The sequence below is a fragment of the Patagioenas fasciata genome, chromosome 3 (genome assembly GCF_037038585.1).
Source record: "Patagioenas fasciata isolate bPatFas1 chromosome 3, bPatFas1.hap1, whole genome shotgun sequence".
NCBI classification, from domain to species: Eukaryota; Metazoa; Chordata; class Aves; order Columbiformes; family Columbidae; genus Patagioenas; species Patagioenas fasciata.
This window is the reverse complement of record NC_092522.1, coordinates 93580614-93606108: the sequence shown is the minus strand read 5'-3', so window position 1 is coordinate 93606108 and position 25495 is coordinate 93580614. Positions and strand designations below refer to the sequence as shown.

Here is a 25495-nt window from a genome sequence, read left to right as displayed (position 1 = left end):
TAATTGTAGCCTGTGCTCTAAAAATAATATAAGGATTTATAGCTTTTTTTTTTCAGTCCCACTTTCCAAGCTCATTTAAAAGTTACAGACGTAACTTTTTACAGAAGTAATGAGTATCAATGGTGCATTAGATGAGGAGATAACAAAATTGAGTATGCTAGTCAATAATTTCTAGATTGCTCAGTTGCTGATATGCCTAAAATTGTTTCAGTTTTAACTGAATCCAATTCAGGCTCATATTAGTGATACAGAGAATGTCTACATTCACTTTACTGCATTTACTCCCTTAAATATCTATTTTTAATTCTGATATTCAACTGAACTGTTTTCAAGGATAGGACTAAAAGCATGGGAAGCTGAAGTTTCCAACTTCAGAACAGGTGAAATAGCAACCCTGTCCATGTTATGCCCTGCTCATGATGTATAGAAAACCAAAAGCATAAATTAAGGTATATCCAGATTTTTTTTTTTTGGTGTAACTTTTTTCCTCTGTTTTTAACCAAGGCTACCTAAAGACTACAAAGTTCTGTAAACGATGTGAAATTATTCCATTTTATACAGTGTCAGGAGGAAGATAGTACTCACCTGTAAAGCTAGACAAGAACTTCTGAAGCAGGTAATTTTTCAGGAAAATACTAACCATGCCTTAATCCAGTTACCAATCCTGTCCAGCATACCTGGAGAACAGTGTTTTAACTTCAGGGAGATAGTCATTTTCAACAACCAATGCACATGTAAATATTAATTCAATTTATTGTGGAAACACTGAAGTCACAATAAAGCTTTAACTTACTCCCACTGAACAACCACTAATTTAATCTGAACTTCACACTGTTTATTGTGGAGATGCTGCAGACACAAATACAGATTTAGACACAGTTCTACCATCAGAGAACATGACACTTCAAAGGAAGGTCAAAACAAAATGGCTCATGAAGCTAAAAAGAAGAGGCAGATGCCATTTCCTAGAAATGAAGGAAGGTAGGCTCCACTGGAGCAGCTTTAGTACTGGGCTTTTCTTTTGAATTAGTATTAAATGAAAAACCCAGAGCCCCATGATTTTTCTTTTTTACCTATTTGCTCCAATCCAGGAATCTTTGGCACAGGAATTTTCTTTTGTTTTGTGACTACAAGGCTATTCAGCCATTTGTTCTTAACAAGGCCACTGTTCTCATTTAATCCCACTGTGTGGCATTTCATTGCACATTATGCAAAAGATGCTTGTGAGTGTCAAATTCTATGTTGATAGGAGACCAGCAGCAACAGGTTATTGCACTAGTTGTATTTTTTTTTGTTGGTTGTCTGTTTTTAACTCTAATTTTATCTAACAAACAAGGCTGTTAGAGAAGATAACTTATTTTCCTACACTGGCCTTCTTTTATTGTATTTATACTGACAAGCTGACAACTATACCTACATGCAAGAGGAAAAAATTCCACTGCATCTGTTTAAAGAGATAAAAAATGAACTGCCAAACTGAAAGTTATTTTAAAGGTAAGCATGCAGATATTCAATTTCTAGTTCACTCTTGCATACTGCCTAGATTTAAACCACAGCATCACATTGCTGCTTCTTTGCACAAATCAATAAAAATAAGGCCTATTTAAAAAAAAACCCGCACCATAGAGAACAGTAACACATGGCTTATTCTGTTAGTCAAAATGGTACATTTTACTTCCTCATTGCTCTGTATCATTCTGAAGCTGCATTCAAGAAACAGGGAATGTTTACACATTGAAAACTTGTGCATAAAATAGAATAAAGTTGTGTGCATTTCTTAGATATCAATTAAAACACTGACAAAATAAATGTATTATAAAAGATTGTATAAAACTAGAGCTCTTCTGGAGTTTTAAACAGCAAAACACCTATCCATTTCATCATGGGAATCAAAACACTTTTTCACATTTTTGCATGCCATTCCTGCTTACAGTGCTACATAATCACTTCGCTTTTTCTTCTCATTTCAGTATCAACATATATCTGCCTACACATTAATTCAGAAAATATTAAAAACTGGAAAGAATTGGAACATAGCACACCAATATAAAATGTTTTCTCTGATCATGTATTTGATATCAAGTCCCAGCATGAAACTTATATTTAATCCAAGAAGTTTCTTGTTAGGAAATAGCACACATATGCTATCAAATGATTTTCAGTACAAAAGATATACAGATAAAATAGTTTAACTGAAAAGCTCTGAAGTCTCCTAGGCATCAGAAGGCAAGGCACTTTTCTGTTCACGTAATTCGAGCACACTGGGATTCAGCACAACTTTGTTTTTTCAATATCTTTTTTAGTTTCTATGCAAGTGATATCCACTGACTGCCCAGTCCTGAACTTCTCCACTTGCAAATAATGCAAAGAAAATTGCTCCAAATAGATTAATAGAAGCAGCAATATAGAAAACAGTCTGCCACTCTTCCACAGTATTCTGTCAAAAGGGGGAAAGAAAAAAAAAAATGCAGTCAATTTGTAGCTCCACACTCTGGAAGAAAGTAATTTTAAAATCAATGCTACATGCCTTGCCTACCTAAATGTAAATGCTATTCAGTATGATTTCGTATCACCATAAAAGCATTACAAACATAAAAGATCAAATCATCAGTATAGTCACATTCAGTTTAATAATACAGCCCTACCAGAACTGCATTAGACTACCTGGACCAGTTTATCAGTTGAGATGCAGAACCTTCATACCAAAATTCACATTTACATAAAGGCTACCCAAACTCTCAGGGAATGTCTCTGTAAGGTGAAATGCTACTGTGCTTTCAGATCAGGTGATCCAAGAGGTGAAGTGCTTGGCACTATGCAGTAAGCTATTCTTAATGACCACTATGTGGATATTCTAGAATCAGAAGATTTATAGCCCAAACAAGGTAGCTATCTTTCTTCAGATTTCAAGAGGAATTCTCCTAACTTTCTTATTTAAGAAAGACCTTAAGACATTGGTAGCAAAGAACTGTGTTTTGTTGGTATTGTTTCTATTTATTCTTTTTTAAAATAAATAAATAAGATTTGTAGAAGTGTTAAGGCTTTTTTTTTTTTTTTTTTTAATTCCAGATAACTACTTTAAGAAACCTGTGAACAATTCTACGACAAAACCAGAATAATACAAGAACATTACATTAGTATGGGGAGGAAAAAACCCAACCCAAAAAACAACAACAAAAAACTCCCACTTGTTAAGATGTCTGGAAGAACTAAGTTTTTTTGATCCATGTATTAATTAATATCTTCCTATTATTAAAAAAAAAAAACAACAAAAACAAAACCAAAGCATTGGAGTGATCACCAACTCGACTCAACTGCATTAATAAACTTAGTCCTACCATCTTCCTTTCTTAAAATATTTTGGAATAATTCATGTAGTTGATTAAAAACAACCCAAATAAAAAAACTCCTCACTCCCTTTTTCTAATCCAAATCACCCTTTGACTAAACCACCTTGGAAGTCAAATCTACCACTGTTCAAGTTAGGTGTCTTGTGAAACTAACACAGCTTAGAATGTCCTAATCCTGTAATGTACATACAAAGGGATGCATAATAAAAACCACACATTTGAATCCAGTTTCTCCCTCAACTGACAAATGCTGACCTCAACTCAACACCTCATGTGAGAGACTGATTTAAAAAAAAAAAGAAAACAAGTAAGAACTTGTCTTAATTTGCTAAAATAATACCACAACTGTCTCACCTACTTGGCATTTTAGCAGAGTTTTACTGTGATGAAAACACATTCATTCTGCCTCTAGAGAATATAAGATGATTTTGAAGTCCTACACAGGTCTTTGATTTCACCTTTATTTTCCTGATCAGAATCAGAACAATAAAGGCTGGGAATGAAATCATTCACAGCAACATAACAGTACATCTCACATACATAACCCAGATTTCATTTAATGACTGCAGACTTAGGAGAGAATTTTCATTCAATGGTAATAAAAACGTAACAACTGAAAAAATAGTAAGCAGACTTACATTATGAGTGAGGTTCTTGGCAATAACTGGCCCCACCATTCCTGGGATAGTAGCAAAAGAATTTGTAATCCCAAGGAGAATTCCAGCATACCTGCAAGATAAATTGTTAATACTGCTTTTTAACTCACCCTGCTTATCAGTCATAGAAACAATCATCTGTGTCATCTTGATCACACAGAAAAATTAAACCACAAATATCACAGTGGGAATGGCTTGCTTTTATTCTAGTAACAACTCACTGACAACTTGGTGCATATGTCTCTGTTTTCCAGAGGCTAGTTAACTTAAATTACTCATAACTTTACTCAGGATCCATAATCCAAAGGCACATCCTCTTTGCTAAGCCACAGACAAACTGTCTGGAATGGATCCATCAGAGAAATTAGAAAGTAAACCTTGTATGCCTTGAAGTGGAAAGACAACAACTACACCACAGTGATGTTTGGTAACAGTAAGAGTCGGTTCAGGTATCATTGCTAAACTATGTCTGCCAAGAAGGCAATACCACCACCATGGATGTATATCCTCACACTAAGGAGTGTGTGTTCCAAAGACTGGAAATCAAAACGCTGTGGCAATTCTTCCCTTCAGCTTTCTGCAGGTCAAGGCCAATGGGAAATGGGTCTGACTCAACCAGTTTTGCTGGTTGCCATTCCTGCAGCTCCTTTCTGAGGCTTCCTGTTCCATGAACGTTGCTCTATCACACACACATCCATGCATATGCATCAGTGGCCATAAAACTTGCTGGGAAGAGCTGGTAACTCGCTTAATATCTGACTGTCAGCACCTCATCTCTAGGCAATTAAAGATCTTTCTCATAGGAGTGTTGCAATACTGAAAGACAGTGTTTTAAACTGTACCACAAGTGCAGACTTGTGACTGAAGAGAAATAAGAGTTAGACATTCTGCAGCAGAACTCGACCTTCCAACTACCAGAGCACAGATCCCTGTGGTTCAGAATTTTAAGGTGGATTTGCTGGCAGAAGAATCACACAAAATACTAATAGTTGCAGTTTAACACAGGAGAAAGCAGTTACCTCCCAGTGATCATTTTAAGCTGTTTAGCAGAGTGAAATCATGTTCTCACTGATTTTAACAATAGAAATATAATTTAATCTCCAGAGAGAGATGCATAGATATGACATTTTATTTACCAAAACAGGAGAATTCACCATACAGCATGGCTACAAAAGGTTGTGATATGTATAACCATTCCAGCTATATTAGAGAAACATGTTTTTTCCTGAGAAAGAGAATAAATTATGTAGACTACTAGTGGATTTTTTTTTTCTTGAAAGTTAGCACTACATATCAGTTTAAAGTACGGTGATATATTTTAGACTGAGCTTCAGTGTTTGAATTTAAACTATCCTTATTTCTTGTAAATACAGCATGTAGCCTTCTTATCTAGGAAGGTGTTTAAGAATTAATAGGTCTCTACAGAGCTCAATGTGAAAGTGCAAAAGTTTCCCCCAGGAAGACAAGCACATACAATGAAACTCTATTTAAAACCTTTAAGTAGAATCAAATGTATTTTGTTTTCAACATGTTCAAGCACTTCAATACTGCTAACACACACTTTCAGAACTAAACATAGTTTAATAGTTTCCCTGGTTGCCAGAGATCTTTGGCAACCAGTTGCTGGCTGAATGCCTCTGGTTATGCCCAGCGTTTCTGCCATAGGTTGCATTCTTGATAGCACTTGCTGTTTGATGCAGATAACTGCTATGCCACTCCTGCAGCACAGCGGAGACTCCCACATGAAATGGGAAACCACAAAGCGACACGTCTGTAGAGCAAGAGTAATAGTAAGCTGTTGGTCAAGTTCTTATGGTGTAGTAGGGGTAACCAAATACAAATCAACTTGCAGAGCAGTGAAGTAGTAAACCCGAGAGTGAAAAAACAGGTGAAGTGTTTAGTGTATAACAGCCATGGGAATATTACCAGGGCTCATAGTAACAGCAATGCTAAAAATTGTAATCATGGCAACATACTGATGTATTTAAAGAGCTAGACAATAATACATTTTCCCACAAGAAAAATCTTGTACCACTCCTCCCTGACCCCTCCAATTCAACATACTGATGGCATGATAAATACATGTTAGAAACCAAAACCACATAGCAAATACTGTTTTTTCTTCAGTATCAGTATTTTCGTTCACCTTTTCCTGTGAATATAATAATTCTTTCTTTGGTATAATGCAAGTTTTAGTAGCAACAAGGGACCCTTTGCTGTTCTAGTCAGCACAGTTTTAATATTTAAAATAGGCATTTAAGTGCATTTTGAAACTGGTTTGAATCACTTCTATGGATTTTAATATCTTTCAGTAAATTAAAAAAAAATAAAATCAAGCTCTGGTTAAACTCTTCGCAGAGGTTTCCTTCACAGTTTTACGCAGATTCTGTTTTCAGATTTCTACAATTACATCAAGTATTTCCTTGGAAGTGTGACTGTCTACCTTGTCCATTTCATACAACAGCTTAAGAAAGAAACAAAGGCTCCTTTTCTCTCTCATCTTAGATGGTTTTGTATTTTGTATTTGAAGATTTTTTCCCTACCACCTTTTTTATGAGGACATGCCCTTTTCCTTCTCTTTCTCCATTTGGACAGATTGCCCCTGAGTTAAAGTATGCATGTGCTGACCAGAGAATCACTGATTTCAGTAAAACAGCATCCACCCTGACTCTGTTCCCATCCAGGAAAGTTTCCCCACATATGCAGCCATTTGCCTCTAGAGGCAATGTCTGGCCAAAGCTCTTGAGCTATTAGCAAGACACCCACCCATCCTGCACTCATAATCAGTATGCTCCCTTCTGCTTATCTGAGAGGGAAGAAGGGCTGGAGGAACTTGTCTGGTTTAAATGCAAGGGAATAAAAGCAGGACTTTGCCGAGGGTAGGAAGAACAGAGTGGGATTTGGTCAGAGTGGTCAGCAGCAGTTCACGTGGTGAATTGAGTTATGCCTGCTGACATGTATCAGCATCATGACACATTATTATTTTCTTTTTCTTTTTTTTTTTTTTTAAGACCTAAACCACTCTCTATATTGTCATATACAAATTTACTCTTGAAATAAGTACATTAGAAATGCCAAGTGAAGTGTGTCTTAAATTAGAAAACACACACAACATCCTAGTTCTGGAAACTGCAGCTGCCACCAGTACATGGAAGTTCCTTGTGCATGTGCCTCACATCGGCACACATTACCATTGCATTATGTCCTTTTCTTGTGACAGCTCTGTTGCACTCTGAGGACAGGATGAACTGTACTCACTTAATGAGCATCATTTAACATTTTGTTTCACTTCACTTGCTCAATGCATGGACTGAAGCCTTGCTTTCTGTATACTGTTGAGCTATCCAGTAGAATGCTACTATTCAGCTGTTACAAGTAGAATTTTAATAATCTCAAACTCTTTCCAGTAGAACCTTTCACAGTATTAGTTTATTTTCACAACACTCTTGAGAGACAGGAGTGACAATGTGAAACCTATCCTACAGACAGGAAATGAAAACATAGAATACGTGTGCCTATTGCATGCTTTGATTTGAGATCCTCAGGATCTAACTTTAAGAGTATTTAACAGCACTGTTCTTACATTTAAAGCACAACTCCACTGACTTCTGTGAGCACTCTGAGTAGTACCATTTTTGCAAACCAGAACTTAATATTTATTGTTTGTTTACATATGCCTTTTCAAACCAAGCTAGGCCTTGATTAATGCCACTGGATCCAACACTAGCTTCTCAGCTGAAATGCTTAAATTCAGACTTGAGCTGCTGTAGACCCCCTTTACATATTATGGTAGTCTGAACCATCCTCAAGAAGTGCCCATTCATGTTCCTAATCTTCAAGTCCAGATTCCTAAAGCCAGAGAGTATGAACATGGTCCTCATGCATGATTGCACTAGAGTCTGATCCAACTGACTTACCTCACGAAAACTGTGACAGAGCACTGAAAGGACTGAATTTCCCAGAATAGTGTTCAGCTACCTTAAATGTGACCCTTTTCTCCTTTAATGTGCTGCCCCAGCCATTATGTGCTGTCCAACTATGTGTCCAACTGCGTGTCCTTAGCTGTTACATGCTGTACAACTATGAGGCAGAGGGCTTAGGAATGAATGTCAGTCTCCCACCCTTTACAATGCTCAGTCATTTCTAGAGCACGATCCATCCTGTGCACTGAGCAAAGGAAAGGTCTCGTGCAGGGGAATATTACAACAACAGCACAAAGTCTATTTTGGAATTGACAGAGAAAAGAAGGCAAACCAGAACTGCACAGACATTCAAGTTTTGCCATTAAGTAACTTACTGTAATAACGCTTTCCCACATTAATGCTCATGTTTTGTATTTTTAGACACAGAGACATAAAATAAATAACTCCAACTCTTAGTCAATATTTACATTTTTAGTAAACTAACTGCTGTAGTTGTGCAAAGATAAGCATGATGCAGAAGTTGTACAACAGCCCCATAATACCCCAGGTGCCCTGCTTTAAAGGCATCTTCTCCATTCATAATTCTACTTGATTTAAAACAAAGTTCATCACAAAAGCTATTCTTTATCTCATATTCAATTCATAGTACAAGCTGTTTATAGCTGGCCACCAACGTCTTCCCTCTTGCTAGCTACCTAATCTCACATGCCAAGATTAATTGGGTTCCCACTATTTCATACCTATCTGTTAAGTCAAAACTTGTCCATCATTGTTGACATGACCACTGTCCTTCCAACTGCTGAAGCCTGGATACGATCTTTCAATTTGGACTTGAGGTCTCCCACATAAGTCATCCAAATCTTAAGGATTTTTTTCCCTAGGTAATATCTCTGCAAAATACTTCTTCCTCTCCACTCACACTTAAACACTTTTCACCTTACACATTGATACAGAAACACCTTTTCTGGTCTTTTGACCCTGCTCATATCTAAGTGCTACTGAAAATAGGTAAATGAGAAAAAAAGCAAATTATTTGACCTTTACTGGTGCAAAGAATGCTTATGTGGACTTTCAAAATAATACGCATATACCCATGCTCTTCAGGAAACTGATGGATCTGTCAGATTCTGAATTTGTAACATACTGAAGAAATTCCAGCCTGAAGTCTAACTTTCCATTCTTAAAATCTAGTCATTTAATCCTGTACATACAGGATTCATCATCTACTGTTAATAGGTCACCTACTCATAACAAGATTTTCACACTAGTGTCTAGAATATGTTTTGCAAATACAAATAATTTATCTGTATCACAGCACTTCAATATGAATATGTTCATGCTAAAGGTTGATCGTTCTAATGGAAAAGTTCAAAAGGGTGAAATATTTGTTTGTATTGAACTGTTACAAAAATGCTGTCATTAACCAAATAGGACAAAAAATATAATTACAGGAATTGTATTATTTATTACTGCAGCATCAAAAATTTATTTATTATAAACCATTGTTTATATCATATCCTCTGCCAGACTTGCACTTTTTGCAAATACAGTGCTTAAAATCGCAAACCTGAGTCACCATCACTGTTTACATTTCAAGTGTGTACAGAATATGGTTCAAAGCTACATCCCCCAGGGATCCCAGCAATACAAAAAAAACAGTGGTCATAAGTGTATGACGTGCATTATGAATAGCTTCAGCAATACTTACGAAGGTGCTATGTCCAGATGGTTGATACTGTAGCCAGATGTACAAAATCCTCCTAGTGTTGTTGATATGGTCACGAATGCAACAGCCAGAGCATAATTGCAGCCTATGAATCCAGCTGCTACTAAGAACACTGCAGGTCCAATCATTCCTTTAAAACAGAAATCTTAGAATCAATGGACTTTTAACAGGAGAGACAGTAAGAAGCTCTAAGCTGTGCATACATTTTCTATACGCCTTTTACCACCACCTAGTGTACACAATCAGTACTGCACTACATGCATTACAGTGTGCCTGTGAAGAAGAGCACATGTGCTCTTGCCTCAGGAAACGGCAGCCAGACCAGAAAAACCCCACCCAAGCTACAAACTTCAGCTAGATAAAAAATTAACAAAAATCAACAGATACTGGAAATGACTTCACAAATTAATTTTATTTATTGTTGTACAAATAATAGAAGCCACACGGACACTGGTAGGTGCACTGCAAAGAAACTATCCCCATTTAACTCTCCAGGGTTCAGAAGCAAACACTGACTTCAGCAGAACATAATAAAGTAGAGCTGGAAGGGTTCATGCAAATGTATCTATATATACACACACACACGTATGTATATTTCTCCTGAAGGCTGCTTCTAGAATGGGCTCTATTTCACATTTACAAGATTTGAATGCCTGATGTATCTATATTGGAGCCTGCTGTACAATTTAGAGAAACCTAGAGATACTACACCAGGTATTTGAAACAGCTTAGCAGACATGGTGAGCTACTGCACACTGCTTTCTGTCTGCAGTTAACTTTGGTACGCATTTCCCACCACCAGAGCTGGTAATTTACAGGACCTCATCATGATCTCTGAAAAAAGGTCCAAGTACACGCTTTTGTTGATGAAGCCAACCTAAGAGTCCTGCTTTTCCCAACAGCATCTTTCCCTCTCAGTTGTATGTACTTGGGCGTGACGCCCTGCAGTAAACTGGATCACCAAAATGGTGTGGGCTTAAAATATAAAAAACACTTAAGAGTTTATTATGAGAGCTGCTTTAAAGAAAGTAATTGTATCAGCAGAATTGAGAAGGCATCAAGGATGGGCATACATCTAGCATGCTGCAACTTGTGTGGATCCTGTGCCTAGTCTCTTTTTTTCATTCCTTCTTTTCCCTGATCCCTCTTTTAATGAGCAATCAACTTCTTTGTAAATACAGCCCTTTAGCTGTATTAATTAAAAATCTGATCTTGTTGACATCTCTTGGTGATTTCAGATTATCTCTTCTCCCAACTAGTTGTTGGTCTTCCTACCCTGGTAGCAAGTTTCGCAGTCATATTCCTATTTAGTTACTTCATTCTTAAATAAACAAAACACTGAACAACACAGGGCTGGGAATAGGCTCAGGTAGAACAACTTCAGTTTAGGAAAGCCTTTCACAAGGTATCATTCTGTCAAGTGATTATCACCACTTTAATGGCAATTCTACCTGAACATATATTTAATCAGTTTGCTTGTAAAAATGATGTATCTTGACCTAAACAAAAGTTTTAGCAATCTCTTATAATTCTCTTATGCAATAGGCCTACTTTAAAAAAGAAAAATTGGATTTACTCTTGACAAATTGATATACAAATAAAGATGCTCCTCTCAAGCCACGCGTAATCCCACCTAATCTCACAGCAGAATGTCACACTACTCTCCCCAACCCTTAATTTTTCCCAAATTGATACTGTAATACATTCCAGACAGAGATGATACTAGCACCTACCTATTAGGGTAAAACATTTGCGAACACAAACAGTGGAAAAGTTCTGTTTTTCCCGTAAATAATCAGCAATTTGCCCAGACAAAATTATACATAACCAGCAGCCAAAATAAGGTAGAGCAGATAAAAAGCCATTCTGTTAAGGAGATTAAAAAAAAGACAGTTAAAACACTGAAATGACAATTCAATATGCTGAAAAATCACTTGTGCCGGAGTGTTAACAGAGACTGAACCAGAGATGTCAAAACCACCCATCCACATAACTATTGTTGGTATTGCCATAAGAGAGAAACCTAAGGATAGAAAAAGCAAACATTTTAAAGATGCCAATGTGTAAACTCTCCATTGCATGACTTAATCCATAACTACCAATGCAGCCAGACAAAAAACTCAAAGGCTTAAATTAGCAACTGGGCTCTGGAGAAAGAAAACTACACATTAATATATCTTGTGGACATTAACGTGATCATGCAATTCTACAGCAACACCAGTTTCAAGTAGAATGAACTATCAAGTGAGTTACTAAAGTGAAGTGGAAGCTGTAAATATTATTCAGAATTTTGAAAGCTATATGGAATCTCAGAGTTTTGTACTACTACAACTCTTTGGCATTACATCATTACATTACCCTTTATCTGCTGAAACATCTAATGCTGGCTGTAATCCGAGACAAGATACAGAGCTAGGGCTTTCATCAGATCCAGGTTGGATATCCTATGATCCCAAAGCAAAAATACTATTCAGGATCTGACATTACTTACACTGAAGTCACTTGTTAACTCCTGTTACTTTAAACGAGAGCTGTCTAGAGACTTCCGTCTCATTCTGCATGTTTTTCTGATGAGGGGAAACAAAAGGTACTAGTAAGCTGTAAAAATTTACGGCCTTTCTGTACAATTATGGATAATTACTGAGAACAGAGCTATAATTTTACCTAATCTGTGATTAAAAAGAAGTATTTGGATACCTATTGGATAGAAATACCCTAATGTTTATAAAATATTATACAATGTATATTTGTCAAAGAAGTGAAAGGTTTCCTACAAAATTTAATTGGAAATGAGATGAGAAACATCCCCACCTGAAATCACTCAAACATACTGCCTGTTGGGTTTCAGTGCTTATCTTTCAAAAGCAATAAGTAAAATTTTGAAAAATAGAAGATAGTCTCAGTAATTAAAAAAAAAAAACCAACCAACTTATTTTGGAGCACTGTTCAAAGACACAGCATTATTTTTAACCAACCTCTTTTTACAGCATGGAAAATGGTGGACTATACAGTAGCAGCTGTATAATATTTTAAACAGCAATGCAATTTCCACCTAAATGTGTGGCAACAAAGTTAGCCAAACATTATTATGCAAGTTGCCTTTTTTTATTTTTAATGTTCACAACAGTCAGTACTCCCAGTCACTCCACAAGAAGAAACATAAACCAGAGACATAGGAAACCACTTCATAGCAGAACCTGTTAGCATTTAATGCAATAGCATTTTACAAAACAGATGCAATCGAGGGCTGTGGTAACATATGACTTTCACAGACATTTATGCAGGTGTTCCCTCAAGAGACATAATAAGGAACCCAACCAGCAAATCCAGCTTGTTTTTTCCCACCACTCTGCAGCTTGCCCTGCTGCAATCTCCTCTTCTAACACTGACATTCCCCATTTTTCCTCAAAAGATTGCTGGCATCACCTCTGCATGGTGTGCATCTTCTGTCTGCTCTAAACCAGTCCCCACACGTTAAAACAGGAAAATACTATGCCAAACTTCTTGAAGTTTCTAAGTGCTTTTTTACTCAAGCTGTACCAGCTTCTCCAGGTAAACCATGCTGTCACTGAAACCTTCTCATTAAAGAAAGACCAGTACAGTCAAGTAATTGCTATAAATAAGTATGTTCTAACTCCCTGCGCCATAATGTTTCCCTGATAAATAATTTCATTTAAAAAAAAATTCCCTGAAAAGCACTCTTTCTGGACCTTCAGTCTCTGATTTCGTTTCATCCTATTAACATCACTAAAAGAAGGTATTTTATCTTTGCAGTTCAAGGAAAGGAAAGCAACAATTTGGAAATGGATCCAATGAGATTGAAGCTTCCTCTCCTCTTCCTCCACCCCCTCCTTAAAATACTTGCAAAAATGTCACTTGTTCAGTTATTTCCTTTTTTTTTTTTTAAACTCAAAGTGTTCTCCTTTATGAGTGAGCAAAATAGTAGATAGTCTTTCAGAAGCCATGAAATAAGCTATAAAATCTGAAGCAACCATATAAAACATATTTTTGTAGTTATTGTTTTAAATCAGAGCAGTTAAAAACACGTAGCATGAATCTTCAACTGGAAAAATGAACTCAAAAGCTAGCATTAACCTAAATGTCAAATAAGTCCTGAAAAAAAGTAGAAATTACAAGGCAGGCAACATTTTTGATGCATCAGCTTAATTGTGAGGATTTATTTTACCATTTCCCAGCTATACATGTACATTCCAAGGTTCTTAAGCAGGTTCTTCTGTTCTAAATAGCAGGGAAGGTCTCTATTATTTCTTTAATTCAGAAGAAAGTGACTATAGTTTTATTTATCTCACCTCCTGTGCATCAAACCGCAGGATTTCCTTCATGTATGTGGGCAAGAGCGTGAGAAGTGTGTAGAAAGTCCAGTTATAAGAGAAGTGTGCCACAACAATAGCCCAGAGTGGAAGGGACTCCAACATAGGTCTCCAGGGAACAGATTTCTGTGTAGAAAGCTAGGCAGGGAAGAGGCAGAGAAAAAGGGAAGAGAAGGAGTGATCAGGACATTCACATGAACTAAATACAGTGCTTTGATCCTACCCAAATCTGTGCTGATCATTCATTCTGAAGGGCACAAAAAGAGCCTCAGTCGAGAGATGCAAGTTGCCAGCAATGACTGAATTACCGTGTTCAGTTCTCACTGAAAGTATACTAATGTATGTTACTGCTCTGTTGTTTACTATTGCAAAGTAAACCAATTACTAGTATGTTTCATAATCAGAATTTCAAAAAGAATGCTTTCCCTTGTTGAAATTTGTTGCCTCCTGCTTTTACTATAAATTATCAAATATTTAAAGTCACCCCTCAGGGTTTATTTAGCTGAATGTTTCCTGCTCAATCCTAGATATTAACTTGCGTCTCTTGCCAGCTTCACAGCCTGTAAATACATATTCCTAGTCACAGGAATAATCACTTATGCACACTTTAGGAACTGACTCATTAGCATTTTCAAAATTTTTTCCCTGCTAACAGTAATTTCTTTGTTACTCTAGAAGACACATTGAAAAAAAGTTGCAAAATGTTGTATTACAAAGTTTAAATATATTATACATGTCTGGATCTAGTTTAAAGATCATAGACTTGAACTTTTTATTTCAAAATACCACGACAACATCTGTGACAAAAGGCCTTATTATAAATGCTGTGTTTGATTATTGTTTCTCACTTATACAACTGCACTGTATCTTTAATTTTTTGTTTGACAAATTCTGCCTCTATCTCAGATTACGGATGTTTATCTAGACATCAAGATAGCATGACACTATGACAATATTTGTGGTTTATGTTCTTACTTAAGTAAGCAGGACTATACCAAAGTGCCATACCTGATCTTTCAGAGAAGAGAGTATATATTCTCTTTCAGCATGTGAAATGCTCCTGTGAGTTTCTGGTGTATCACTAACCAACCACATCCAAAAGAAGAACCATAATACACCAAGTGCACCTATTGTTGGGAAAAGATGGGTAAAGAGATAGAAATAAAAACATAAGCAATTATATCTAGTGAATAACACTCTCAGATTATTTAGTTAGAAGTTTTTTCCAAATACTCTAATCTAATTTTAATAAACATTATTTTTCTACTTATTGACAATGAGTAGTTCCTCAAAGTGGCTTATCAATGCACATTTAGAGGTAATAAAGAATAAAGAGGACTAAGCAGGATCGTGTTTGGCTGGTGATGGGTTTTTTTGTTTCTTTTGTGTGTGTGTTTGGTTTTTTTCATCCTCTTGGAAGTGCCTCATACAGCAAGAAAGCTGCGTACACATGCATATTCTATTTTATCAGTTACAAGGATCAAACACAAAGGATATAGCTCACTCAGAGGAAATAATAATTCACATTAAGTTTAATCACAAAAACATTTTGTGTACATACCAAGAATATCACTACATACAGCTTAACTGATGTACCAATCCTTCTCTTATATTTTATGACAAACCCCAGAACTGTGATTTGAAAAAGGTAGCTTTTCAACAGTCAGTCCAAGTCAACTGTACTTTTATATAACACTGTAACTTATTCCATTTTGTCCAGTTCTTTGTTTTGAACCCTTTTTAGTTATACAAAAACAGGAGGTTGTTTTGTTGAAGAAAGTGTAATCTTCGTCGTTTCTTCTAATTCTCTCTTCCCCATGCAGAATACAAAATGGCTCAGACATGTAAACAGACCTATAAAATGCATCAGTTAGATCTATAACATGCTGTTAGAAAATATTTTCTGTGTTTGAGCTTCTTCTATAACATAACTCACAGTAAATATGCTATGGCTGGTATTTTGGGCATTGCTTCAAGGTTCCTGTGACTCTAGCGAGATTTTCCACACAGTTTCCATTTAAAGCAGCATAACTTCTCACATGTTCCTTCATTCAGAGTAGAAATTTGTTCCTTGGATTAAAGTTATTAACTCAATTTCACACTTCAAATAAGAAATTTCAGCCTGTTGTTTCCAAGTGGCGGGAGAGTTAACAGCATTTGACTTGTACCAGCTTTTGTCCAACTCGGAGACAGCTTTGCTCATTGGAAGCAAGGCTTACATAACCACACACAGGAATCTACTTAGCTTTAAATATCTGTAGTTTCCCAGGAGAAATAAAATAGCAACCCTACATGTCAAACACAATTTAAAATCTTAAAATAAATTTTATGATATACTATGCTTTAAAAAAAGAATATGGATTGTACTTCCAATAATTCAAACAAACAAACCAAGACTTACCAAATATGTAAAACACGTAAACCCAGTTCATATAGTAGCAAATTAAACCAGATAGTGGTAGGGAGACAACAGTTCCCAGCTGTGCACCTACCAGAAGAAAGCAAAACAAAGTGAAAAAACAGTAATTAGACCTCCTATAGACCCTTTAATCTAAATGGTATTTCACAGTTATTTTATTTTTCTTTAATAAATCATGCAGAAAAGATTTGTCACCACCACAAGGCTGCCATTTCACCTTAAAGAAACACAGACACAATAAGCTGCTTTAGCAGCTCTAAGTAAAAGGAACCACAAAGCTCTAAGCATCCAAAATTATAAGCAAAAAGCAAAAAAAAGAGGCATTCCTGGCATGTTCATCTCCAAAGCGATAGCTCTAGTACATCCAAAACAATACGAATTAGTTAACAAACTGGCACTGCTGCAGAACAAGGGTGAATTGACCATAGCATAATTAAGGACCTCAGAGGGAGAATATTATGACTTGATATAATAAATTTGCATTTCTCATAACTCCTACTAGCTCCTCTAGCTAGGAACAAGAGCTAAAAGGCATCCACATAACCAGTAGGTTCAAATCCCACAGTCCTTGAATTCAAGACGGTGTGGGATCAGGCAAAGGGAAAGATGAGCATATTCCAGTACACATACAAGCCAAAAGCAGGAATAAACTATTCTTGAGTTTATAATTCAGTATATATTTTGCAAAAGATGTTGGGTTCCTTCCCCTCCCCAATCTAAAGCAGAAACCCAACCCGTATTATTTACGTACTTAAATAGTAGACTTTGTCTCTCAATATTAGTTATACGATCACTTCTCCAAACAATCTCAAGTCAGAAAACATTATTTTATGCTAATATACTGACTGCCTAGATTCCATCTTCATGAAACGATAATTTATTTGAGGCAGAAATGTTCAGCCATGAAGAACAAACCCACATACTTCATGCACAATATAAATCAGAGTAACAACTACATGTAACCTCAATCATATGTTCTCTTAGAAAATCAACATGATCATGATTAAATAAACCACAGACCACATGACTGCCAACCATGAGAATGTATGGAAAAGGAAACACTCTGCTAAGTTTACACAAGATGCCTTATCCATCCACGACTGCTAACTGGTAGTCCAAGGCCACAGCCTCTTCTCACTAGTACACTAGCATAAAATTTCACAAGATATAAAAGGACAGTTTAAAAGCTTCCAATTGGTAAATGCAGTAGATGACAAACCCCAACTCTGCTTTCTGCTTAACTTGTATGCTGGCTCTCACACCAAGACTTCTTTTAAAGCAGATTTAATTCATTAATCAAGCAGAAAACAGATTAAAAAAAAACTTTTTGCCGCATTAGGTGGGTTAAAGTGGCTTATGGAAGGGTCTGATCAGTGCCTGAAATAGCACAAAGGAAGGAATGAGACATTTGGCTATGAGGGAAGTGAGGAAATGTGAGGAAGAAAGGATTAAGGTTTCATTCCTGTTAGCACAAGTGAGCCACTAGACTGGCCTAGCTGCTTGAGAAATTGTAGTTGCAGTTTATATGGGATAGCCCTGTCTCCTTGATGAAGCTCAGGTCAAATAAGAAAGCTGTAACAGAATTAATACTAACAAGAGTGAGCAAACCAAACCATTAGTTCATTAAGTGAATGCAAAATTTGTCATCCTCAAAGAAATAGTATCAATTTTGACTAATACATTTAGAAAGCTATATTTTTCACCTGCCCGACAAATACTGCAGAGGAAGGCTCAGGGGAGACAGGCAAGAACAATTTGTCCATGAAGCTCAGGGAACAATGCAGAGTGTGACTGATCACAACTGTTGCAAAGCAAGCTGACAATCTCAACACAAAGGGGACCAGAGCGTGGCCTTTGTTTTTGATAAACACCTATGTCAGTTGAGTGGATCAGCCAACTGCATCAACAGTTGAGTGGATCAGCTGGTGGTGTAAAGGTTTCTCCCCAAGTTCATGAAAAGTGCGACTGTCTCCCTGAGTTATCCAGACCAGCATGAGAGGAGTGAATACGTTGCTCAGCCCAAAATGAAGTATAAAAACTAAACAACTAACAACAGAAATTCTAATAGAACAATGAACTTGAGCTGCCTTGAACCCACATATTCCTTCCTGGCAACTGAGATTCCCAGCATCATGACAGTGAGCATATTAAGGACCAGTAATGCAAATGTGTATTGCAATTACTATGTTTTGCTAAGTGTTAACTTACATTTGTACTGTGCTTTCACTATATTTTGTATCACTCTGCTAAACCAAAAATCCTGTGTAACAGCAAATATCTTCAGATAAGTAAATCCGATATCAAGCATTACACCTTCCACACATAGCATATCTAAAAGAATCTGGTCAGGGAGTATTGGACTCTGACAAGGAACTGTTGCAGCAATACCTGGGACCTTGGAGATTTTCTTCCTTGGCTTCCTTCAAAAACACTTTAAAAACCCCAAACAAACCAACCAACCAATCCCCGCCCCCCCCCCACCCCGCAACAACAACAAAAAACCCAAACAAAACAAAAGCACAAATAAGCCAAAACATAACAAAAACTCCACAATGAAACATATCTATCCTGTGATTCTGGCCCAGTTTTTTTGTTCCTAATACTAAATCTCCTTTATTTACAGTATCTTCTGTTAATCAGCTTCACAGTAATTCTTTGCACCACTTTATACCAAAGTTAATCTGAAGTTTATTTTTAATTGCAGATCAATACAATTTCTCAGGGTTATAAGAGCCAAGAATAAATGAAGATAATGAATGTAAAGCAAGATTTAATTCAATGTTATGCTTTCCACATTAAATGCTGATTAAAATCCGTAATATAAATCCCTTTGATTTAAGTCAATCCTCCCCGTAAAACTGTCTAATCCCATTACCAGCGTGGGAATTTCTCACCTGCATACGAAATACTAAGGAGCTTGCTGCGTTCCAGTGGAGGAGCCCAAGAGGACCACATCGAATGCATAGCTGGGAAGGTAACACCCTAGAAAACAACATTTTATTCTGTTGAAATGCAACCATTTTAGAACACCCTTCAATGTTGCATGTTTCAAAGCATATTTCATTAAAAAGCAATAACACAATCTGTTATCTTCTTGTTTAGCAAGAAACCACTTAAAAAAAAGTGTGCAAGGCATGACAGTAAGCAGGTAGAATTAATTTCTGCTGGTTTTGATTCTGTATATACTAGAAAAGCTGCACGAATACAGACAATATTGTTCTGAGCTTCTGGTTTCTGACAAATAAGAAGGGATAATTCTAGAAGTGTTCTCAAAAATAAAACATTTTTCTTATTTAGAAAGCTTAGGCTAAAACACAGGGCAAACTTATTAATTATCCAAAACAATAAAGCTAAGCTATGCAAAATGAAACAATCCATATACTACTCCAGCATACCAACATCCACAGGGTTTAATCACTATAATTTGTTAAAAAATTATTCAGATACATTTTTAAGCTGCATAGAGAGAAGGGATTACCTCTCCCAGTCCTTCCAAGGCTCTGACAGCTATGAGGTAGCCAACTCCCAAATTTGCAGCTAAGGGAGTAAGTAAGGTGAATACAGATGTACTAAAGACACCAAACCCTAGTAACAGCTTCCCTCCAGTTTTGCTTGCAAGATATCCTCCTGGAATCTGAGTAATGATATAGCCATAGAAAAAAGAACCAAGGATCCATCCCTGAGTATCAGCATCCCAAGAATACTTTTCTCCCTAAAAAGAGGAGAAAAACAAAACGAACAAAATCCAGTGAGTTCAAAATAGCAGTTTCTCTGACCATATTTTATATAACTAGGATCCATCATTTAGTCCTTTACACCTAAACTACAAATCTTTCATGGCCTTCCCCTAGGGTCTCCTTCCTCTATGCACATCTATACTGCAATCAAAGTTGTGCTGAAAGCTAATTCAGATAGTTTACAGTCTGTCCAGACATATCTAGCCCAAGTACAAAAATCATACCAATGTGAAATCTAAGTGTGCAGGCAGTTATCCCTCTTTAAGTTAGGTGACACAAGTACAGACTACATGGTCTGCATGAGTGTGAATCCCACTCCTGCATCACAGTGTGGACATTTTGTTATGCTCTAGAAATTTTTTTTTTCTTGTAGAAAATTTATGGACAGAAAAGCAAACAATGAAATGCAGATGCTTAAATTGAATATAAAAAAAAAAGGAGACTAGCCAAGGACAGGAGTCACAAGGGCAGGTAGAAGAACAGGATAAGCACAGCAGGGGGAAGATGATGTTAGTGGACTAAATAATAAAAGCAAAGATGATGGAGATAAGAAGCCTGAAGCTATAAAGGAAGTCAGCAAGAAGACGTGAACTGCTGTCCAGTAAAGTGATTTTGAAGCTTGGGATCACTTCCAAAAGCCCAATTTATAAGCACCCAAATGAGCAGCATACATCTCACAAAAGCGATAAGACAGAGTCTTCTTCCCATAAAGTTCACAGTTATAATTTCCTTGTGATAAATAATAAATGACCTCTAAACAAGTGAACAAAATGAAGGCATGAAGATGGCAAGAGTGCTCGGTAATAAGCTTCAATTATAAGATGATATCTATGCAAGTCCAAATTCACAAAGGTTTTTTTGTTTGTTTTTGTATTTTTTAAACCATTTTCTCATATCCAACAATTCAGTTAAGAAATGTGATTTTAAGGATTACTGGAAGGGAAGTCAGAGATAAAGGATATAAAGACAAGAATCAGGATGTGGGAAAGAGATCAAAGTACTTAGGAGGAAAATATTACATGTTAATTTGTAATGAAATTTCATGCTATTGAGACTGTACAGTGAGCAGGCAAATATATTGACAGTGATGGGAGTTCTGACGCAGATGTAAAAGGAACAGCTGATTACTGGCATATAAAACAATGAGTCATAGTAGATCTACAAGGTCAGATTAGCCAATTTGTAAGTAATGGAACCAAAAGGATGGACATAATAAAGCCTGACGGTGAGCGCAACACTTCTGAATTAACTAGTCATTTAAGGCTATTATTTTTCAGAAAAGCCTTAAAGGAACCACTGAAAAGGCCATCTGGTAAAGAGCAGCCTGTTCTCTTGCTACCTAAGCATGAGTCATCAATCACACTTTTTTATTAAAAGCCACATCATAGGACAATATGTTTGAGACCTCACCGTTGTATTGCGAGGAACATTTATGGTGGAGGAATGCTCTGGACACACATTGGAAGTCGTATTCTTTGCTAAGCTTGTGTTAGGTTCGACCATATCCACCAGAGCAACGCTTAGGTTCACACGTAACGCATACAGGAGAAAGAACCCAAAAAAGGCCAGTAGTGCTAGATTGTAGCGAGCTGAGCAGCATGCAGGGACTGAAACGAGAACAAATGAAAAAAAATGTTTCAACAGAACCTAACAAGGTAAGAAAAACCAATAAGCAGTTTTTACTAATAATCTCAGAAATTTACGGCCAAGAAAAAAATAGGCAAGATAACAAGCTAGTTGTTTTGAGTATTAAGGGTTGTATTGAACAGGGGTAGAGGCTGAGAGTGGAAAAAAAAAAAAAAAAGCAGCCCACTTTTCTACTGATGAGCAAAACGAATGTAATTTTGGTTTAGACAACTGGTAGCTACCCACACAAGTGTAGGGGCTGCAGTGGAAGTGTGGTTTGTGGTCTGCAGAAATGGAGTTAGAAAAATGGTTTCAAAAGTCTTCTCTAAAATACAGTAACATTTATTCAAAGTAGAACTTCACACTAAAAAAACTCCAAGATTATCAGGAAGCCTGACATATACGTGAAAATAGTTCAAGAAAAACAGAGGCTCTTAAAATAGTGCCAGAGAACAATCACTGAGATTGCAGGCTGTTTTCTAGGACAAGTTTTCCTTCTGTAAGTTTGCTTGTAAAAGAATATGCTTTTGCTGACAACAGCCAAACAGAAAATTAGCAGACAAGAGAAAGACAAACACTGCGGTGCCACTGTGAAACAGTAACAGTTTCCCCGTTGTCCAGTGTGCCCCTCTTCCACAGTCACCATATATCAATGAAGCTGACAAAGGAAAATTCATCTTAGATTCAGCATAAAATCTGTTGTAGCATTAAGTCAACTCTGTCAGCTGTTTAAACCCAGATATCAGACTTTGCACTGTAACACAGCTATTGATTCTAGCATTTGACAGAGATTGTTCATCAGTTCCAAGAGATTCGCATCAGAGTAGAGCTGTAACTTGGCCAGCACATCACCAGTGGCAATAAATTCTGTATCCATAAAAAATACAGTTTACAGCTCTGCAAATATGCTTTATAAACTAAGAATGCCTGAACCCACTGAGCAAAAACATCAAACTGTTGAGAAACTACTTGAAGAATCTGCTGAATTCACAAATAGTGGAGGGTGGAGCTTCCCTCTTGTGAAGAAACTATGCTGTTAATGGAAAATTTTATAACCTGGACATCTGAAACTCCAGGAAGTTTGGGGATCAGCACCTGCAGATATTATATCAATCTACAGTGATCTTGTCTTTCTCTGACTATTCAGCATTCAAATGATGAATAGAACAAATATATCTATGAACAACAGGACTGGAGTCCCATATGCCACTGCAGTATGTCTCTTGACTGGATTCTCTGATCTACAATAAGAAGCAAAAAGTATGCCCCATGGACAAGCTATCTAAAGACTCCCTGTCCCAGCAAATTCATTGAAACAAGGAATAAGGCTATGTGATTTTGTCTTTTTCAGTGGGGGTATCAACAGAGCCTTTCTGCAAAACTGTATTTTTCATGAAAGTAGTATAACTTCCTTATTTTTCAAGTCTCTGACCAACTATATTGGAAGTTTGTTGTGGCTGCACAAGTTGTTAAAGTCATACAGAGACACTGTATTTGCTGTGTTCATTTAGTACATGAATAATAACTGATGCTACTGTACAAGTAAGCAAAACACCTTCTAGACATGCAGTAATTGCAAATTTTGCCTCAGCAGCATTTGAAAAAGGCATATCTGATTTTTAAGTGACATGAAGGACAGCAGCCAAGATGTTATTGTTTACTTTAAAAACAATAAGCACCAAGACCAGGAAGTGCTTACTGTACAAAAACTACTCAAGCAGCTCCATTGTCCTTTATTGTTGTTTAAAAAGCAATTTGCCTTAAGTAGAAAACATATAGTCACATAATTTATAACAATTACTATAACTATAGGTAAAGCTATTTAACTTTTACACTGCTTGTATTTGCTGGGGTTAAACAATAATAACAGAAGGCTGAATATTACACTGGTGATATAATGCTTGCTTGGAAATGCAGATTAACTGGAACATCCATTACTCTTCATCTGGAAGCTTCACACTGGTATACACCATTTCTGGAGAGCAAGCTCCACAAAATCAGATGTGCAAGAACTTAAGATCACTCATGTCAGCTTTTTTTTCAACTGTAAATGATTTATCATAAAAGTCTAACAAACATATAGATTTGAGAGTCTGAAACAAATGGTTTCTAAATTACTGCTTTCCTGTCTTTCTACTAAGTGCATTTGCAATAACTGAGACTATTAGGTCAGAAGATTCGAGAAGATTCCAGATGCACTTCAGTGACCACCCTCTTCAGGAGATTGCCATAATCACACAGACAGAGACATCCAGCCCACTAAAGTTTAAGGTAACAAACTATGATATTCAAGGTCTTACCTTGATTGGTAGTCTTGGGTCCTACATCTACAGTCAATTCTGATTTCAGGAGCATGTTTTATAACACTGTAGCTATAATTGATCAAGATTCTTAAATTGCAGTTAAAAAAAAAACATGTCTGTGCTTCAAGTTCCACAGCAGTTAAAGGAAGTTACTCTTCTGTATTTTTCCTTGTGGGTAAGGTGAACCACCTCAATTGGAGCAAGATGCATTGTGCAAACTTAAGAACATCTTGCTTTCATAACCGACTTGAACTCTAATTTCTCCCTTTCTGGCATGTTTAAGTAACTTTGTTAGCAGCCCCTCTCACTGCAGTTAATACACTTCCTAAGTGGGTTAAGGCATTTTTGGCATACTGAAGAAACTCAAAATCTCACTTGTCTGTTCTGGGACACTAAACAGCAAAGACAAGCCCCTAAACACATTGGCTCTGTTATTAAGCCCCGACCCCATAACGATCCTCCTCTCCAATAATTATCTTCGTGCCCTTTTCCACCTTCCTTCCTCTCCATACTTCCATAACAAGCAATGAGCCTCACTCACATTTTGTCTTAAAACGAAATTCTGCCATAACCTCGGTGGACCTCGGCAGTTGTTAATAGCCGTGCCAGCATTTAAACTGGAATCACCAACTTGTCTTCGTCAAGCCAAGGGCAGGTATTCACACACTAATTCAGTATGCCTGCTCCCCGCCATGGGTGCTGGAGACAAATCCCTGATCCCTGTCAGGACGCAGGGCCGTGTTTATTTAACCCAACACTCTCTAACACCGCCGCGTCCTCAAGACCAGACGCACTTAACGGCGGGGGATGAAGCCCCCGAGGCCGCGGGGCCCGGGGCGGTCGTTAACCTGACAGGGGCACCGCGCGCGCCAGCGAGCAACGGCTGCGGCACGCGAGGGAGCGGCCGCGCGGCCCCGCAGGGCCGGTCTCGTGCCGGGCCCCGCGGCTCCATGGCAACGCGACGCCGCGGCACACGGGGCGCGGCACCGCCGGGGAGGCGCCGCGGCCCGACCCGCCCTCTACGGCGCCACCGAGCTCCGCGGTCCCGGACCGGCCGGTCCGCAATGAGGCGGGAGCCCGGCTGGGCACAGATCGCCGCGGCAGCTGTCCGCCGTGCCGCCTCCCGCTCCTCTCACCCGTGCCGGGCTGGGACTCCTTCAGCAGCGGGGTGCGGTCCTCTCCCTCCTCGGTCTCCATCTCGCTATCACCCGGACGACGCAGCACGCCCAGAGTCAGACCGCCGTCCGCCACCGCTGACGGGACGGGAGCGCGGCTCGCCGTGCCGCAGCCCGCCCGCCCCGCTCTGTCCCGCTGGCCACGGGCAGCGGCAGCTGCAGCCCTCAGCGGTCATGTGACGGGCGCTGACGGGCGGAAGCGGCCTCAATTGCCGCGTGGCGCCGCTCCCAACTGGCTCTCGGCCGCCA

At 37.9% G+C, this 25495-nt stretch overlaps 1 protein-coding gene across 2 annotated transcripts; it reads right to left on the bottom strand.

The window, feature by feature from the left end:
• Window positions 1-735: 735 nt before the first annotated feature.
• On the bottom strand, window positions 736-25495 carry SLC17A5 (solute carrier family 17 member 5). Of its 2 annotated transcripts, none has more exons than XM_065835911.2 (11): window positions 25208-25495; window positions 21553-21749; window positions 19884-20117; window positions 19300-19387; window positions 16388-16474; window positions 14995-15113; window positions 13966-14124; window positions 11389-11521; window positions 9638-9785; window positions 3989-4079; window positions 736-2437 (listed from the first exon to the last, which is right to left on the bottom strand). In XM_065835911.2, exons 1-11 carry the CDS (start codon window positions 25266-25268, stop codon window positions 2300-2302), a joined length of 1455 nt encoding a protein of 484 aa, XP_065691983.1. In that variant the 5' UTR covers window positions 25269-25495; the 3' UTR covers window positions 736-2299. The 2 variants fall into 2 exon arrangements, with proteins under 2 accessions (XP_065691983.1, XP_071662969.1); XM_071806868.1 differs by lacking the exon at window positions 25208-25495 and adding an exon at window positions 24069-24762.